Source organism: Lissotriton vulgaris, chromosome 8, assembly GCF_964263255.1.
Source record: "Lissotriton vulgaris chromosome 8, aLisVul1.2, whole genome shotgun sequence".
NCBI lineage: Eukaryota > Metazoa > Chordata > Amphibia > Caudata > Salamandridae > Lissotriton > Lissotriton vulgaris.
This window is the reverse complement of record NC_141696.1, coordinates 1,384,881,461-1,384,895,813: the sequence shown is the minus strand read 5'-3', so window position 1 is coordinate 1,384,895,813 and position 14,353 is coordinate 1,384,881,461. Positions and strand designations below refer to the sequence as shown.

At 44.6% G+C, this 14,353-nt stretch overlaps 1 protein-coding gene across 1 annotated transcript in view; it reads right to left on the bottom strand.

Annotated features, from left to right (window-relative positions):
- LOC147698789 (carbonyl reductase [NADPH] 1-like) overlaps nt 1–14,353 on the bottom strand; it is a 90,794-nt gene that overhangs the window by 19,283 nt on the left and 57,158 nt on the right. Inside the window, exon 2 of the mRNA XM_086935384.1 lies at nt 12,829–13,134. Within this exon, the coding sequence (XP_086791510.1) occupies nt 12,829–13,117 (289 nt within the window). The 5' untranslated portion in view covers nt 13,118–13,134. The remainder of the gene's footprint in view (nt 1–12,828; nt 13,135–14,353) is intronic.

Genomic DNA, 14,353 nt, shown 5'->3' with positions numbered 1-14,353 from the left:
CGCTTGTCTCTCACCACGCACTCTGCCTGCTACTGCTGCTTTCTGAGGTTCCGTGACGGTTCCGTGACGACTTGAACCCGTGTTTTTAAGTTTGTCGGAAATACATAAAAATGGTATCAGTGAACCGCAAATGATCCATTTAGTATATCCTAGTGTTTTCGCTACACTACGAGCAAGAGCACTCCTTCCACTGACACATTTCTGATATACACACGGCATCCATCTTAGATCGTGGCCGCCATTTTGTGGTTCCTTGCCCTCACATATGCAATAGCCTCTGATCATTTCATTCACTTCACTTGGATTAAGGACACGTAGCCTTAGCCGGAGATTCACCTCTTACATGACACGTGCACCTTAAACCAGATCACGCTGAAGCTGCATGACTCGACAAAGGCTGCCTCCTCTGCCCGAGGCCAGCCCACCTGAACTGGTTTTCCTGTCCATTGTACCTGATCATGATTAGGCGGCCGAAGCCGGTAGCCTTGCCCATTTACAACCCACAAACATCTCTTATCCCGCTTTTCTATCTTCTGCACCTGGCTCTGCTCCTTTCCTTCTGGGCCTTTATTAGGGGGAGGTAACGAACTTTACGATGAGGCGGTCCGGGTCCTGAATGCAATATTGACAGGGGATTGTGATGAACTAGTGGGAACCCCTCTTCGTGATGTTTGGTATCAGATATTATCGACAGTTCCTGTGTAACGCCAAATATTTATTGTTTAGAGACACAAAAGGTTTGGGAATGTACCGACATGTGAAATATTTGCCTAGAGCACAATTTTTGGTATATAAGGAGCAACCCACTTTGTACAAATCGAACAGGCTCCTGGGTACTGACCGTGTGTAGTATCTATGACTTCTGTGTCCCTGCAGTAATAAACCTTTGGTCTTTGACGCCACCATCGAGAAGCCCGTGTTTCTGTTCATTTGCGCACCAAGGCAGGTGGAACTCCGGGGTCTTTGGGTGTTGTTCCCTGACACCTCTGGACGGAACCAAAAAGTCCAGAACTCCAATTGGCGCCCAACGTGGGGCGACGTCATTCGGTACCGGTCCAAAAGCCTGAAGAGTTCGAGAAGCTTCGTGTGAAGATTCCTGAGGGAGGCGCCCCACTTCATCGATCCCGGCATATCGCAAAAGTGGCCCTGAAGTTCTCTTCCACGAGGGTTCCCGTTCAGGACGGCTGCAGTGGGCCGTTGCCTTGACCGTCGCCCTGTCTTGGACCCGAAGTGGTGCAGTCCTTAGTACGGCGAAACGTGACGGGTTTCTCCTTGGTGACGTCTTCAGTGCCTCAGTTAAGTATTTAGTGATAGCTAGCTGGTTACTTTTGTGAGGATTGTTAAAAATCCTTGATCGGTTCTTGGTTTGGTTTGGTTTCGTAAGATTATCACTAGTTGTTCTGGTTACGATAATCTATTTGGTTCAGTTTTGGGTATCGATACATCAGTTCGTTTTGGTAGGCCTAAGTTCTTGGTTCAAGTGCACAATTTGTTTCGTGTTTTGTTTGTTTTGTGTTCCGGACTGAAAATGGTAAGTCGGAAAATGTTGTCTTGTTTTAGTTGCAACAGTGACTCACAATTAGAGGATTCCTGTCTGGTTCCTCCGATTGGGACTCCCCTATATGACCTATATTGTAAGTATGGTGTGGGTCCTATAACTTATAATGAGATATGGGTCCGTTATTGTAAGAAGGATGGTGTCCTTAGTTGGCCACTGCATGGTAGTTTTGAACAAGAGATTCTCGACAATTTAGAAGCGAAATTGTTTAGGAAGAAAGCCCGGCCGGCAATGTTTGACTCTTTTCGTTATTGGCGGAAAGAATCCAAACAGAGAGAAATGAAAAGGTTGAAAAAAGAGCAAAAAGAACTAGAAGAGTTAACTCTAGAGCAAGCGACTAAGCAGTTGCAGGCTAATGAGTGTGAGAAAGCCATAGATGTAGCCATTAGAGAGCGTAACTTAGCGATTGACAAGTGCTATCCTGCCTTGCCATCGAAAATGGCTAAGATACTGGAGGATTCCGAAAACGATCCTCTGCTATCTTATCTGTTACGGTCGCCTCCACCGTATGCACAAGGTGCTACAGCTCCACTGATCCCGAATGTTCAATTGCCGGTTGCTGGACAACCTGGTGTTCTTGTTCCTCAGAATCAAGTTCCTGTACTTCCTGTGGTGAATGTAAATGTTCCTACAGCTCCTCCTCTTCCTGCACTGCCCGCTCCTATACCTACCACTGTACCTATTGGTCCTCAAACTATTTTCCTCGATACTCCTACTGTTTCGTCATCTATTCCTACCTCTACTGCGTTCTCTATGTCTGCGAGTGTACTAACTCCACTTTCTGTTCGTCGAAGAATTACTGATTCTGTTACTAATATGCTGTCTCCTATATATAAAACCTTGATTAAGACTCCTACTCCTGACTCTGTTCAGAGACGGAGTCAGCTTCCAAGTACTGAGGAACGGGGAGTTTTAGACTCCACGGCTCTCAGATGGATTACAAAAGTTAGAAGATATAGTACGAAAGATGTGTTAGAGACATTTATGCAATGGGGAGAGCCAACGCAGCGATACGTCTTCGACGAGATGTGCTCGTTGTTGCGTGAGGAAATAGAAGAAGACGATGTCGAATCAGATTTGGAAGATTTAATTAAAATTCAGAAAGAGTTTGCTGCTGGAATGATAGTGGGCGATAATATAAAGGAAGCGATGGAACTCATTTTGAGTTTTAGGAATGATCCATCTCTTCGTTCGCCGAGAGATTTAGAGAAAGGTAAAGTGAAGCTAAGTCGCCAATATCCTATGAGGGAAGTTCCTCCAATTTGGCGCGAGGCAGTACAACGTGATGATAATGCGGGTATTGCAGCTGCTCCAGCACAGTTCCAAAGAGTATGGATACATATTCCGTGGAAGCGAGCAGAAGTGTTAGCAGTGAAACAGGCCTTGCCAGATCCACGTAAGAATCCAGCCGGATATTACAAGGAATTGACACAGACAGTTGAGGCTTGTATAATGAACTTAGCCGACATTGATATGTTGTTTGGTAATGTAGTTCCACAACCAGTGTGGGCTAAAATTCGTAGAGAGGATCATCAGGCTGCTTTAGGTGGTGATTGGGCAGCTATCACTGCAGCAGATGCTCAACAAACAGGTGGTGCGAAACCCGAACCCCTAATTGCTAATCTTCCTGGTAGAATAATAGATTTAATGAAGACTCTGATGCCAGCATTGCGTGTTAATTGGGATAAATTATCCGCATGCAAGCAGAAGAAAGACGAAAGTGTCTCCGACTTCTTCACGAGGTTCGAAGAGACTTTTGTAGACCATAGTGGTCAGGATATGAGCACTGAAGGAGGACAGAGATTGTTTGTCGATAAATTTGTGCATAATTTGTTACTCGAATTATGCAATAAATTGAAAGACTCAGAAAGTGCGTGGGCTGTATCTACGACAGCGCAAATACTTGCGACTGCACAGTACTATGAAAATAGGGATAAAGAGGAAAAAGAGAAATCAGAGAAGAAAACGAAAGATTTAAAGACTAAAGTTCTTTTACAGCAGGCGTATCCGCCTCGCACGAATCAGACTAATATGCAACAGAATTCGTATCAAAAGACAGATTATAATTCGACCCGGCCTCAATACCAGTGGAATCAGTGTGCGTACTGTAAGAAAGAGGGTCACTATAAAAATGATTGTCAGATTTTAGCGCAAAATAATGCGGCAGCAGCTCAGAGAGGTCGTGGTGGTTTTGCACAGAATTCTAGAGGTCGGGGACGAGGTGCTATGCCTCCACAAACTAATGATCGTCCTTCTAATCACTTTGATCAGCGAAATGTACAGTCAGCTCAACAGAATAGATCTCAGCAATATCTTGTTGAGGATTATTGTGAAGTTGAAGAGGGATTTCAACAAAATGGGTACTAGGACAGCCATAGACAGAGAGAGGGAGTAGTATCAGTTCCAGTGGATCAGAGTGGGCCTTATGTCGCAGTAGCAACATCAGGTGTAGTCGAACCGTTTCTGTTGGATACTGGTGCCGCAAAAAGTTCTATCATGCATGCGAAACTCCCTGGCGCACCTTTGTCTGGCTCAACAAATGTTTCCGTAGGTTTTTCAGGCGCCCCTGTGTACAACCCGATATCTGGTCCTTTGTCTATTTCTGTTGGACCGTGTCAATTGAAAGCACCCTTAATTTTGACGACAGGTTGTAATGAAAATCTGCTTGGTTTAGATTTGTTAAAACGACTATATGCGACATTGTACTGTTCTCCGGAAGGAGTACAGCTTACTTTGGGTAAAAGACTCACCTCTCCGATGTACTTGTCAATGGACGCACTCCCGCCGGAGCTCCGTTCACTCCCTGATTCTCTTTGGGCGACTGGTCCCAATGATGTAGGTCTACTAGAGATTCCACCGTATGTAGTAACTTTGAAAGCGAATGTGAAATTTCCAAGAATTCCTCAATATAAAATCTCAAGTGAAGGAGAACGTGCACTTTTACTGATTGTGCAAGACTTGATTAAGAAAGGTGTGGTTGAAGAAACGAGAGGAAATGTCTGTAACAGTCCTGTATTGCCGATTTTGAAACGAACAGATCCTACAAAGCCTCCAGTCTATAGGTTTGTCATAGACCTTAGAGAAGTTAATAAGATTGTAATTCCGCAGTTTCCTGTAGTGCCAGACATTACTGCTTTGTTAACATTGATTCCCGCTACAGCTACATGGTTCTCAGTCATCGACTTGAAGAATGCCTTTTTCAGCATTCCGATAGCCGAGGAAAGCAGAGATATTTTTGGCTTCTGTTTAGGAGGTCGCAGTTTCAGATTTAAACGCGCTCCACAAGGCTACTGTGAAAGTCCATCTATTTACAGTCAAGCTTTAAAAAGTCAGCTAGATTCTTTTGTCCTTCCTCCAGGTTCTGCCCTAGTACAATACGTAGATGATCTTTTAGTGGCTACCGATGACAAGGAAACTTGCAAAGCAGCTACGATTTCACTATTGCATCATTTGTCTAATTTGAATCATAAGGTGTCACCTTCCAAAATGCAATACTGCTGCCAAGAAGTAACCTACTTAGGTCATCTCTTGTCAAAGGAGGGAAGGAAGTTGACCCCAGAAAGAGTAAAAGCAATTACGCAAATGAGTGTTCCACGCACACAGAGGGAAGTACGTGCCTTTCTAGGTATTACCTCTTACTGCAGGCAATGGATCCCAAATTTTTCACTTTTAGCAAAACCGTTGGTAGCTTTGACTGGGAAAAATGTTCCGAGTCCGGTGCCATGGTCTGATGAATGTCAAGAGAGTTTTGCTGAATTACGAAAAGCTTTGTGTTCAGCTCCTGTATTGGGCACACCTGATTACAGTAAGCCATTCACGCTCTACGTTCACGAAAGAGAAGGTTGCGCGTTGAGTGTCTTGACACAGAAGTTTGGTGATAAACAACGCCCTTGTGCGTATTTCTCATCAACATTAGATCCGGTAGCTAGAGCATTGCCTAGTTGTTTGAGGGCTACAGCGGCAGCTGCAGCTTCCATTCGACAATCTGCTGGTTTGGTGATGAACAATATGCTAGTGGTCATGGTTCCTCATGCAGTGGACACACTCATGAACCGAACGAAGACACAACACCTTACTAGTGCGAGATTATCTGGTTACGAGCTGACGTTATTAGCGAGTCATATTCAGATCAAAAGATGCAATGTATTGAATCCAGCAACATTGTTGCCGACTGATCAAGAGTCGAGTGATTCTGAGCCACATGACTGTTATTTCAAAACGGAGGAAGAGACAAAAGGTCGTATCGACTTGAGAGATACTCCTCTATCCGACCCAGATGGTACGCTGTATGTGGACGGGTCATGTTTTAAATTGGAGAATGGTGATGTGACTGCTGCCTACGCGGTAACGACTTTGAAGACGATTGTGGAGACTGCAAGAGTGAGTCAGAATTCTGCCCAAGCTGCAGAATTAATAGCTCTTACGAGAGCGTGTGTTTTAGCTGAGGGAAAGAGAGTGAATGTGTTCACAGATAGTCAGTACGCATTTGGCGTGGCCCATAGTTTTGGCCGGTTGTGGAGAGAAAGGGGTTTCATTACGTCCCATGGGACTAAGATTCAACATGGTCAGCTAGTTAACGACTTGTTAGAATCTCTAACCTTACCGACTGAAGTTGCGATTGTGAAGTGCAGTGCTCATAAAGCAATCACGGATGATGTTGGTCGGGGAAATGCCTTTGCTGATGAAACAGCTAAACAGACAGCTAGAGACATGATGAGTAGAATGTATGTTGCTACGTCTGCAAGATGGATTGCTGAGTCTGGAATGTGTGAGGACACAATGGAAAGTGTGAAAGAGATTCAGAAAGAAGCGACTGAGGAAGAGAAACGCGTATGGAGAGAAAGTACGGGCAAATTGGACTCGAATGGATGTTGGATCGATTTGACAGAACAGCAGCGTTGGATGTTACCTGATGCGTATGTGCTTGCAGTAGTGACGATGGCGCATGGAGTGGCGCACATAAGTTCTAAAGGGATATGTAAGATGTTAGCTCCGGTTTGGAAGAATGAGGGAATCAGTAAGTGTGCAGAGAGAGTGGTGAAAAATTGTATGGTGTGCTTGATGCATAATCCTGGCAAGGGAACTCCAACTCCAGCTGGTCATTTTGCTCCTCCTTCCTGTCCCTTTGAAGTAATTCAGTTAGACTTCATTCACATGGAACGCTGCAACAATTTAAAATACGTCCTGGTGGTGGTTTGTGCTTTTTCCAGGTGGATAGAAGCATACCCACTAAAGGACAACACTGCTTTATCAACTGCCAAAATTCTTCTCAAAGAATTTTTCCCTAGGTTTGGAATGCCACGGATTGTATGGTCAGATAACGGAAGTGAGTTTATAGGGAAAGTTATGCAGAGTGTGTGTGCTGGTCTAGGATTGAAACAAAAATTTCATAGTGCGAACCATCCCCAGTCTGCTGGTTTAGTCGAGGGTTACAATGGCACCCTCAAGCTTAAAATAGCCAAAATACAAGCATCCACAGGTTTAGCCTGGCCAGACGCACTTCCTTTGGCCTTGTTATCAACGAGAGCAACAGTGCATTCTAGAATAGGGCTTTCTCCATATGAGATTGTATTTGGCCGCCCGGCAAATGTCTGGGGTGTGCCAAGGCCTAAACAATTCTGCTCCATTGAATATCCTATGTTGATAGACTATCTTTACGACTTGACTGCTAAATTAAGTCTTATTCATCAACAGGTCTTTGATGCTTTGCCAAAACCTCCGGAGAGTCCAGGGCATCAGCTGAAACCCGGCGACCACGTGGTGGTCAGAAATTTTGCGAGGACAAAGAATCTTCAGCCTCGCTACATCGGCCCCTTCCAAATCCTGCTGGCGACGAGGACAGCTGTACGTGTTGCTGGTCGCAAGCACTGGATCCACGCTTCTCACGTAAAGCGTGTTCCACTGCCGCTGCCCTACGACGACTGGGTGAAGAAGGGAATTGGTGCCTCCGAATCTGAAATAACTCCAAAATTTGTCCCTTTCAGCGATGCCGATTTGATTTCTGACACTTTGAAACGTGACTCTCCTCTTGAAAAGACTGCTTTGAACATTGAAAATTTGTCTCCAGCATCAGAAGAAACTTTGCCATCTGCGAACTTAAACTCTGCAACAGCTGCTAGTGATACACTATTTTCCGATCAAACAGTACCAGCGAAGAAAAGATACCACCTTAGAAGCCATAAAACGAACTTATAAAGCAGGCAACTGCATACTGTGATTTTGATATATTTATATATATTTTGAACTTTTGCTTTTCAGCCAGGAAGTTTGCTATTGTTTATTGTTTTTAATAAATTGCCTTGCCGTCTGGGTAGCCGTAGGGTCGTGGCTGTGTGCCTAGTTTGAATTTGCAGGGGTCTGACACAAGGTCGATCTTTCTGTTAGTACTGGGAACTCCCAGGGCTGACAGAGGCATTTTCATCTACGTACACATCATCAGTGGTCGCGAGCGGATTGTAGAAGATGGAGCTTCCTGCGCTGCAACGAAAGAATGTGATTTACGTTCGCAGAAACAGACTAAATAGAATTCTTCATAGCAAATGTTTCTTGATGCAATGTGCCATTACATTTTTGATTGTTTTAGCAACACTGGTGGGTGGAATTGTCTTTAGCATAAACTTGATTTTTGTGCCAGTATCTACAGTGCCTCCCCTTGATCCTGCTATTTCTACTGTTTCTTCTATACACTCTTTTCACTCGTTTCCGGAACATGAGCAAGCTCGACGCTCAGAATTCATTAATAATACTTTTGTACAGCTCTTGCACCAACACCAACTGGTAGTTAACACGACAGACTGTTGGGTGTGTGGCTTGATACCTCACACTATGGATAAAGGTATTCCATATTTGGTTTTGCCTTACAGCTATAATGGATCATTTCAGGCCTTCCAAACCATCTTTGCTTATGCCCTTGAGACCTATCCTCCACGTCCACCACGCTCCACTAAATATAACTCTGCCAACAAAGCTTTAGTCCAGGGAATTATTGACATGGTCAAGGACGTCAATAATACTCCATCATACCCTAGAGACGAATTGCGAGTATATTTAAGTTGGAATACTTCAGAGTATCGCCTTAGTTTAGGAGAAAGCAAGCGTAAAAGCTCAACTCCAATCTGGGTCGTACCTCACCGAGGTCAGGTCTGTTTGCAAGGTAATGGGAGAAATCCGAGAGCTCAGCTAGGGAGGAGTGAGTGCGTAGAGACTTATGTGTTTCCGGCTAACTCTTCCCCTGCCTTTCTTACTGCTAGGGGTACCTATTTCATTTGTCGAGACAGAGCTTATACATGGTTGCCTGCCGACTTCTCAGGATCATGTTATATTGCTCGATTGTTGCCTCCGACATACACTGCTTCACCTGATTACCACAGAACAAGAATAGCGAGAGGTGTCTTCAGCAAGGAAGATACAGCTGGTCAGGAAGCTGGAGACTTCTTCAAAGGCTTCCTTCCGTTCTGGGGGCCTATGGCCAATAGTAGAAACATACGTCAGCTAACACGGGTAGTTGAATCTACTATTACCGAAACTGCTGGTGCCCTTAGCAATCTGACAGCTGAGCTTCAGGCGGATAGGCTCATGACATTGCAGAACCGTATGGTTCTAGATGTTATACTTGCAGATCGAGGTGGGGTATGCAGAATGATCCAATCGAGCTGCTGTGTCTTTATTCCTAATAATGCTCCAACAGTTTACGAGGCGATCTCTAAGTTGCACAAGATTTCGGACTCCATACATGTAGACAAGGGAAACTGGTCCTTCATGGAGTGGTTTTGGACTCTGATCTCAGCGTGGGGATGGAAGGTTCTAATGGTCATTGGAATCATCTTAATATTACTATTCTCATGTTGTCTGATTATCCAGTGTGGTCCTGCTCTGTGTAGTCTTTGTGCTGCAACTTGTCTCAGAAAACCACCTGCGTTTGGAGAAAAGACACGAGAAAGGATGATGATACAACAGCATGTCACTGACCTGATGAACATAGAACTAGATTCAGACATAGATTGAGTAATTGCCTATGTAAGGGCAAAAGGAGGGTCTGAGGTTCCGTGACGGTTCCGTGACGACTTGAACCCGTGTTTTTAAGTTTGTCGGAAATACATAAAAATGGTATCAGTGAACCGCAAATGATCCATTTAGTATATCCTAGTGTTTTCGCTACACTACGAGCAAGAGCACTCCTTCCACTGACACATTTCTGATATACACACGGCATCCATCTTAGATCGTGGCCGCCATTTTGTGGTTCCTTGCCCTCACATATGCAATAGCCTCTGATCATTTCATTCACTTCACTTGGATTAAGGACACGTAGCCTTAGCCGGAGATTCACCTCTTACATGACACGTGCACCTTAAACCAGATCACGCTGAAGCTGCATGACTCGACAAAGGCTGCCTCCTCTGCCCGAGGCCAGCCCACCTGAACTGGTTTTCCTGTCCATTGTACCTGATCATGATTAGGCGGCCGAAGCCGGTAGCCTTGCCCATTTACAACCCACAAACATCTCTTATCCCGCTTTTCTATCTTCTGCACCTGGCTCTGCTCCTTTCCTTCTGGGCCTTTATTAGGGGGAGGTAACGAACTTTACGATGAGGCGGTCCGGGTCCTGAATGCAATATTGACAGGGGATTGTGATGAACTAGTGGGAACCCCTCTTCGTGATGTTTGGTATCAGATATTATCGACAGTTCCTGTGTAACGCCAAATATTTATTGTTTAGAGACACAAAAGGTTTGGGAATGTACCGACATGTGAAATATTTGCCTAGAGCACAATTTTTGGTATATAAGGAGCAACCCACTTTGTACAAATCGAACAGGCTCCTGGGTACTGACCGTGTGTAGTATCTATGACTTCTGTGTCCCTGCAGTAATAAACCTTTGGTCTTTGACGCCACCATCGAGAAGCCCGTGTTTCTGTTCATTTGCGCACCAAGGCAGGTGGAACTCCGGGGTCTTTGGGTGTTGTTCCCTGACACCTCTGGACGGAACCAAAAAGTCCAGAACTCCATTTCGCCTATCTGTCTTTTCGCACTAAACTTTAATACTATTGCTGTTAAAAAGTAAGGGGTGTGTAAGATTTTTCCGCGGTATACAGTGTGATCATTTTTATGTGTGATTTTAATTTGTTCTCGCTTACTTTTCATGTATCGCGTCTCTGGGGGCTGGGACATGCATAACCGACGCCATGCTGAGGCTCCTCTGAGTATTGCCATGTGACCTGGGAGAAACTCTACTGCGCAGAAGCTGAAACAAGCCAGCTGGCTCCTGAAGCCCAATGCGCCTGAGAACCCAGCACAAGACATGAAGTTCACCTTGAAAACCCAGAGACATTGTTGCTATACCCTGTACTCTCGCAATTTCTACTGTATTCCTATGGATGGGAACGTGAACCCAAGGGGCGGATAAGCAAATTTTCATATTAATGATGTGAACTCTGAATTCTAGGAGGTGACAATGACCAGGTCACCTCTCCTGACCAATCATAATGTGCGAAACTGTCACTTGCAACATTGGTGGGTGGTCTAAGGGTCCCCAAACTGTATAATTACCCTAGTGTAGCTTAGGAAAATTGTCCGACTTGTCCGAGTAGCAGACCTGTTACTGACCCTACGAACTCTATAGGTGATCAATCTAGAGTGCTGCGGAGCACTCTGTCCTTACTTTCCACAAACTCCTAGGGGTGGAAATAGTCTTAAGTGCTGGCGAAGCACTTTGCTGGGAAATTCGAAAAACCCAATCGGGGTTACTGGCGGATTACTTGCAGAGAGGGGTAACGCAGGCGTTGCTTCCGAAGCTGTGGGTGTTGGTCGTATCCTGGTGAGCCCAGTCCTAAGCCAAATCCTGAGGGGTATCCTGTCCTGAATTTCCGTGAGCTGTACCTGCTCACATTCCGGTATTCCATTCCTGAGGGTCCTTGTCCCCGTCTTCCCAACTTACCCGTGGCCAGGGTTAGTCTTCATTCTGAATTAGGTAAATATTAAATAGTGGGGTTTGCGTCTCTCTTTCTCACTTACTCTCTTTTCCTTAATAAAGTGCTCTTTGCCTGCGATATTACCTTATCACCTTGAAATGCAAATTATATGCAATTGTTTATTAGAATTGTTCCACTTCTTTCCCCACCTTTAGGAGATTATCAAAACTGTTATATATTATTAGAGTGTCCCCGTTTTTTTCCTTTCCCTTAGTATGGTTGCTGTGAACTTAGTAAGGATAGCATGAGTAGCTTAGTCTAAATATACATTTTAGGTCCCTCGTCTTAGTTTAAACTTGTGTTGAATAGAGTGTTCCCACATACTCATATCCCATAGTTTTCCCGTATACCCAAATGGTCCTTGCTTTAATCCATAGCTATATTCTGGTTGTGATCCTAATGCTCGATGTGTTATTCTGTATCTTGATTATTTTGGCATATTCACTAAATTCTTATATAAACACTTAAACTTATCAGGTGTCTGTGGTCATTTTGCAGATTATAATGTGGAAAATGTATTATGGTTTATAAAATATATTTTTCCTAGGAAATCTGTCACCTATTCCCTGCTAGCTCCTGATCCGTCTGGAGTAATGTGCCTGTGGTAAGTCAGGTACATGATCAGCAGTGGTGAGAAGTCACCCCCCGAATTACTCATAGTGGCGTGCAAGAAATCACCCGGTTCACGCAAAACTCAGTCTTGATCTCTCGCGTCAGGGCCCAGTGCGCGGAGAAAATTGGTGAACTTGTGACCCGGGTGACCTGCGCGCTCTATCAGCAGCGCTTGTCAACTCTGCAAAAAAAGATGTAACAACGCTGAACAGGCGATAGCAGTACCTTGCCCTATACAGAACTTAGTCTGCTTAATTTTGAGTGAAGCTCCTCATACTACATGCAGCAGCACGTTTGTTCTGCTAAGTATCCGGGTCTTGTCACCGCGCCGCATTGTTGTGTTTAGAGGGGCAGCCACGTTATTACACCTAAATTCAAGCACGCCCGAAAACCACTGCCCTTAAACATCCTTCACATCAGGTTGGTTGGCTGTTGTCACCTCAGTTTAGCCGTTAGGCTTTTCAGTGAGCTTCCAATGCTCACCAGCTAGGTAAAGGGGTTTTCTGTTGCCCGTGGCCCTTTGTCCTGAGAAAACCCTTTTGTGTACGAAGATCACAGTATTTAACACTGACTTGGAAGTGAAATGTTTATAGCAAAAATAAGCAATGTAGTCCCATTCTCTGCAATATCTGATCATTGGTCTAGAGGACAAGCAAATAGTACAGACTTAATCAACTACAATTTACCTTTGAAAGCAATTCCTGCATTATTGATAAGAATGTTTATTCCACCAAACTCTTTCTTCAAGAAGTCTCTCAGCCTGGTGATACTCTGCAGGTTGGTGATATCCAGCTGGTGGAAATAAGAAGTTAGGCCCTCCTCCTCTTTAAGCATTTTCACAGATGCTTCACCCAGATTGGGGTCTCGGGCTGTCAGGTATACGTCCCCTTTGAATCGCTTGCAGAGAGCCCGCACAATTGCCAATCCAATGCCTTTATTAGCTCCAGTCACCACTGCTACTTTGCTGTTGGCCATATTTGGACTTCCAAGCACTACAGAGAAAGAAAAATGCCAAAAGATATAGTATAAAAAAAGAGCAATGCATGGCATAAAATGAGAGCAAGAAATGGTCTGCTAAAGGCGTGAGCAACAAATGATCACTGACATAAAATAACATAACATAACAAAGATGGGAGTTGGGCATAACACACTAGTTGCCAATGGTGGAAGCTTGTCAAAATAGATGATATACTGAAAATGGGGTGTTCCAGTTCACTCCAGCATAAACGCATGACGTGTACTAGGTCAGTGGTATCAATTTCATTATCAACAAGCATTTGCAATGCAATGGTCTCAGCATCATTAAAGGTAGAGCTATTGGCATTGCTCATGACATTTTTTTCTCTTTAAATCAAAAATAAATGGCATTGTCATTAACATTGCCAATACACAGCACTCTGCACTCAACAGCACACAATGCTCTGCACACTCACTCTGCACTCACTGCTCTGCACACTCACTCTGCACTCACTACTCACTACTCTGCACTCACTACTCTGCACTCACTACTCTGCACTCACTACTCTGCACTCACTACTCTGCACTCACTACTCTGCACTCAGCACTCACTACTCACTACTCTGCATTCACTACTCTGCACTCACTACTCTGCACTCACTACTCTGCACTCACTACTCTGCACTCAGCACACACTACTCTGCATTACTACTCTGCACTCACTACTCTGCACTCACTACTCTGCACTCACTACTCTGCACTCACTACTCTGCACTCACTACTCTGCACTCTGCACTCACTACTCTGCACTCACTACTCTGCACTCACTACTCTGCACTCACTACTCTGCACTCAGCACTCACTACTCTGCACTCACTACTCTGCACTCACTACTCTTCACTCACTACTCACTACTCTGCATTACTACTCTGCACTCACTATGCACTCACTACTCTGCACTCACTACTCTGCACTCACTACTCTGCACTCACTACTCTGCACTCACTACTCTGCACTCACTACTCTGCACTCTGGACTCAGTACTCTGCACTCAGCACTCACTACTCACTACTCTGCATTACTACTCTGCACTCAGCACTCACTACTCTGCACTCACTACTCTGCACTCACTACTCTGCACTCACTATTCTGCACTCACTATTCTGCACTCACTACTCTGCACTCACTACTCACTACTCTGCATTACTACTCTGCACTCATTACTCTGCACTCACTACTCTGCACTCACTACTC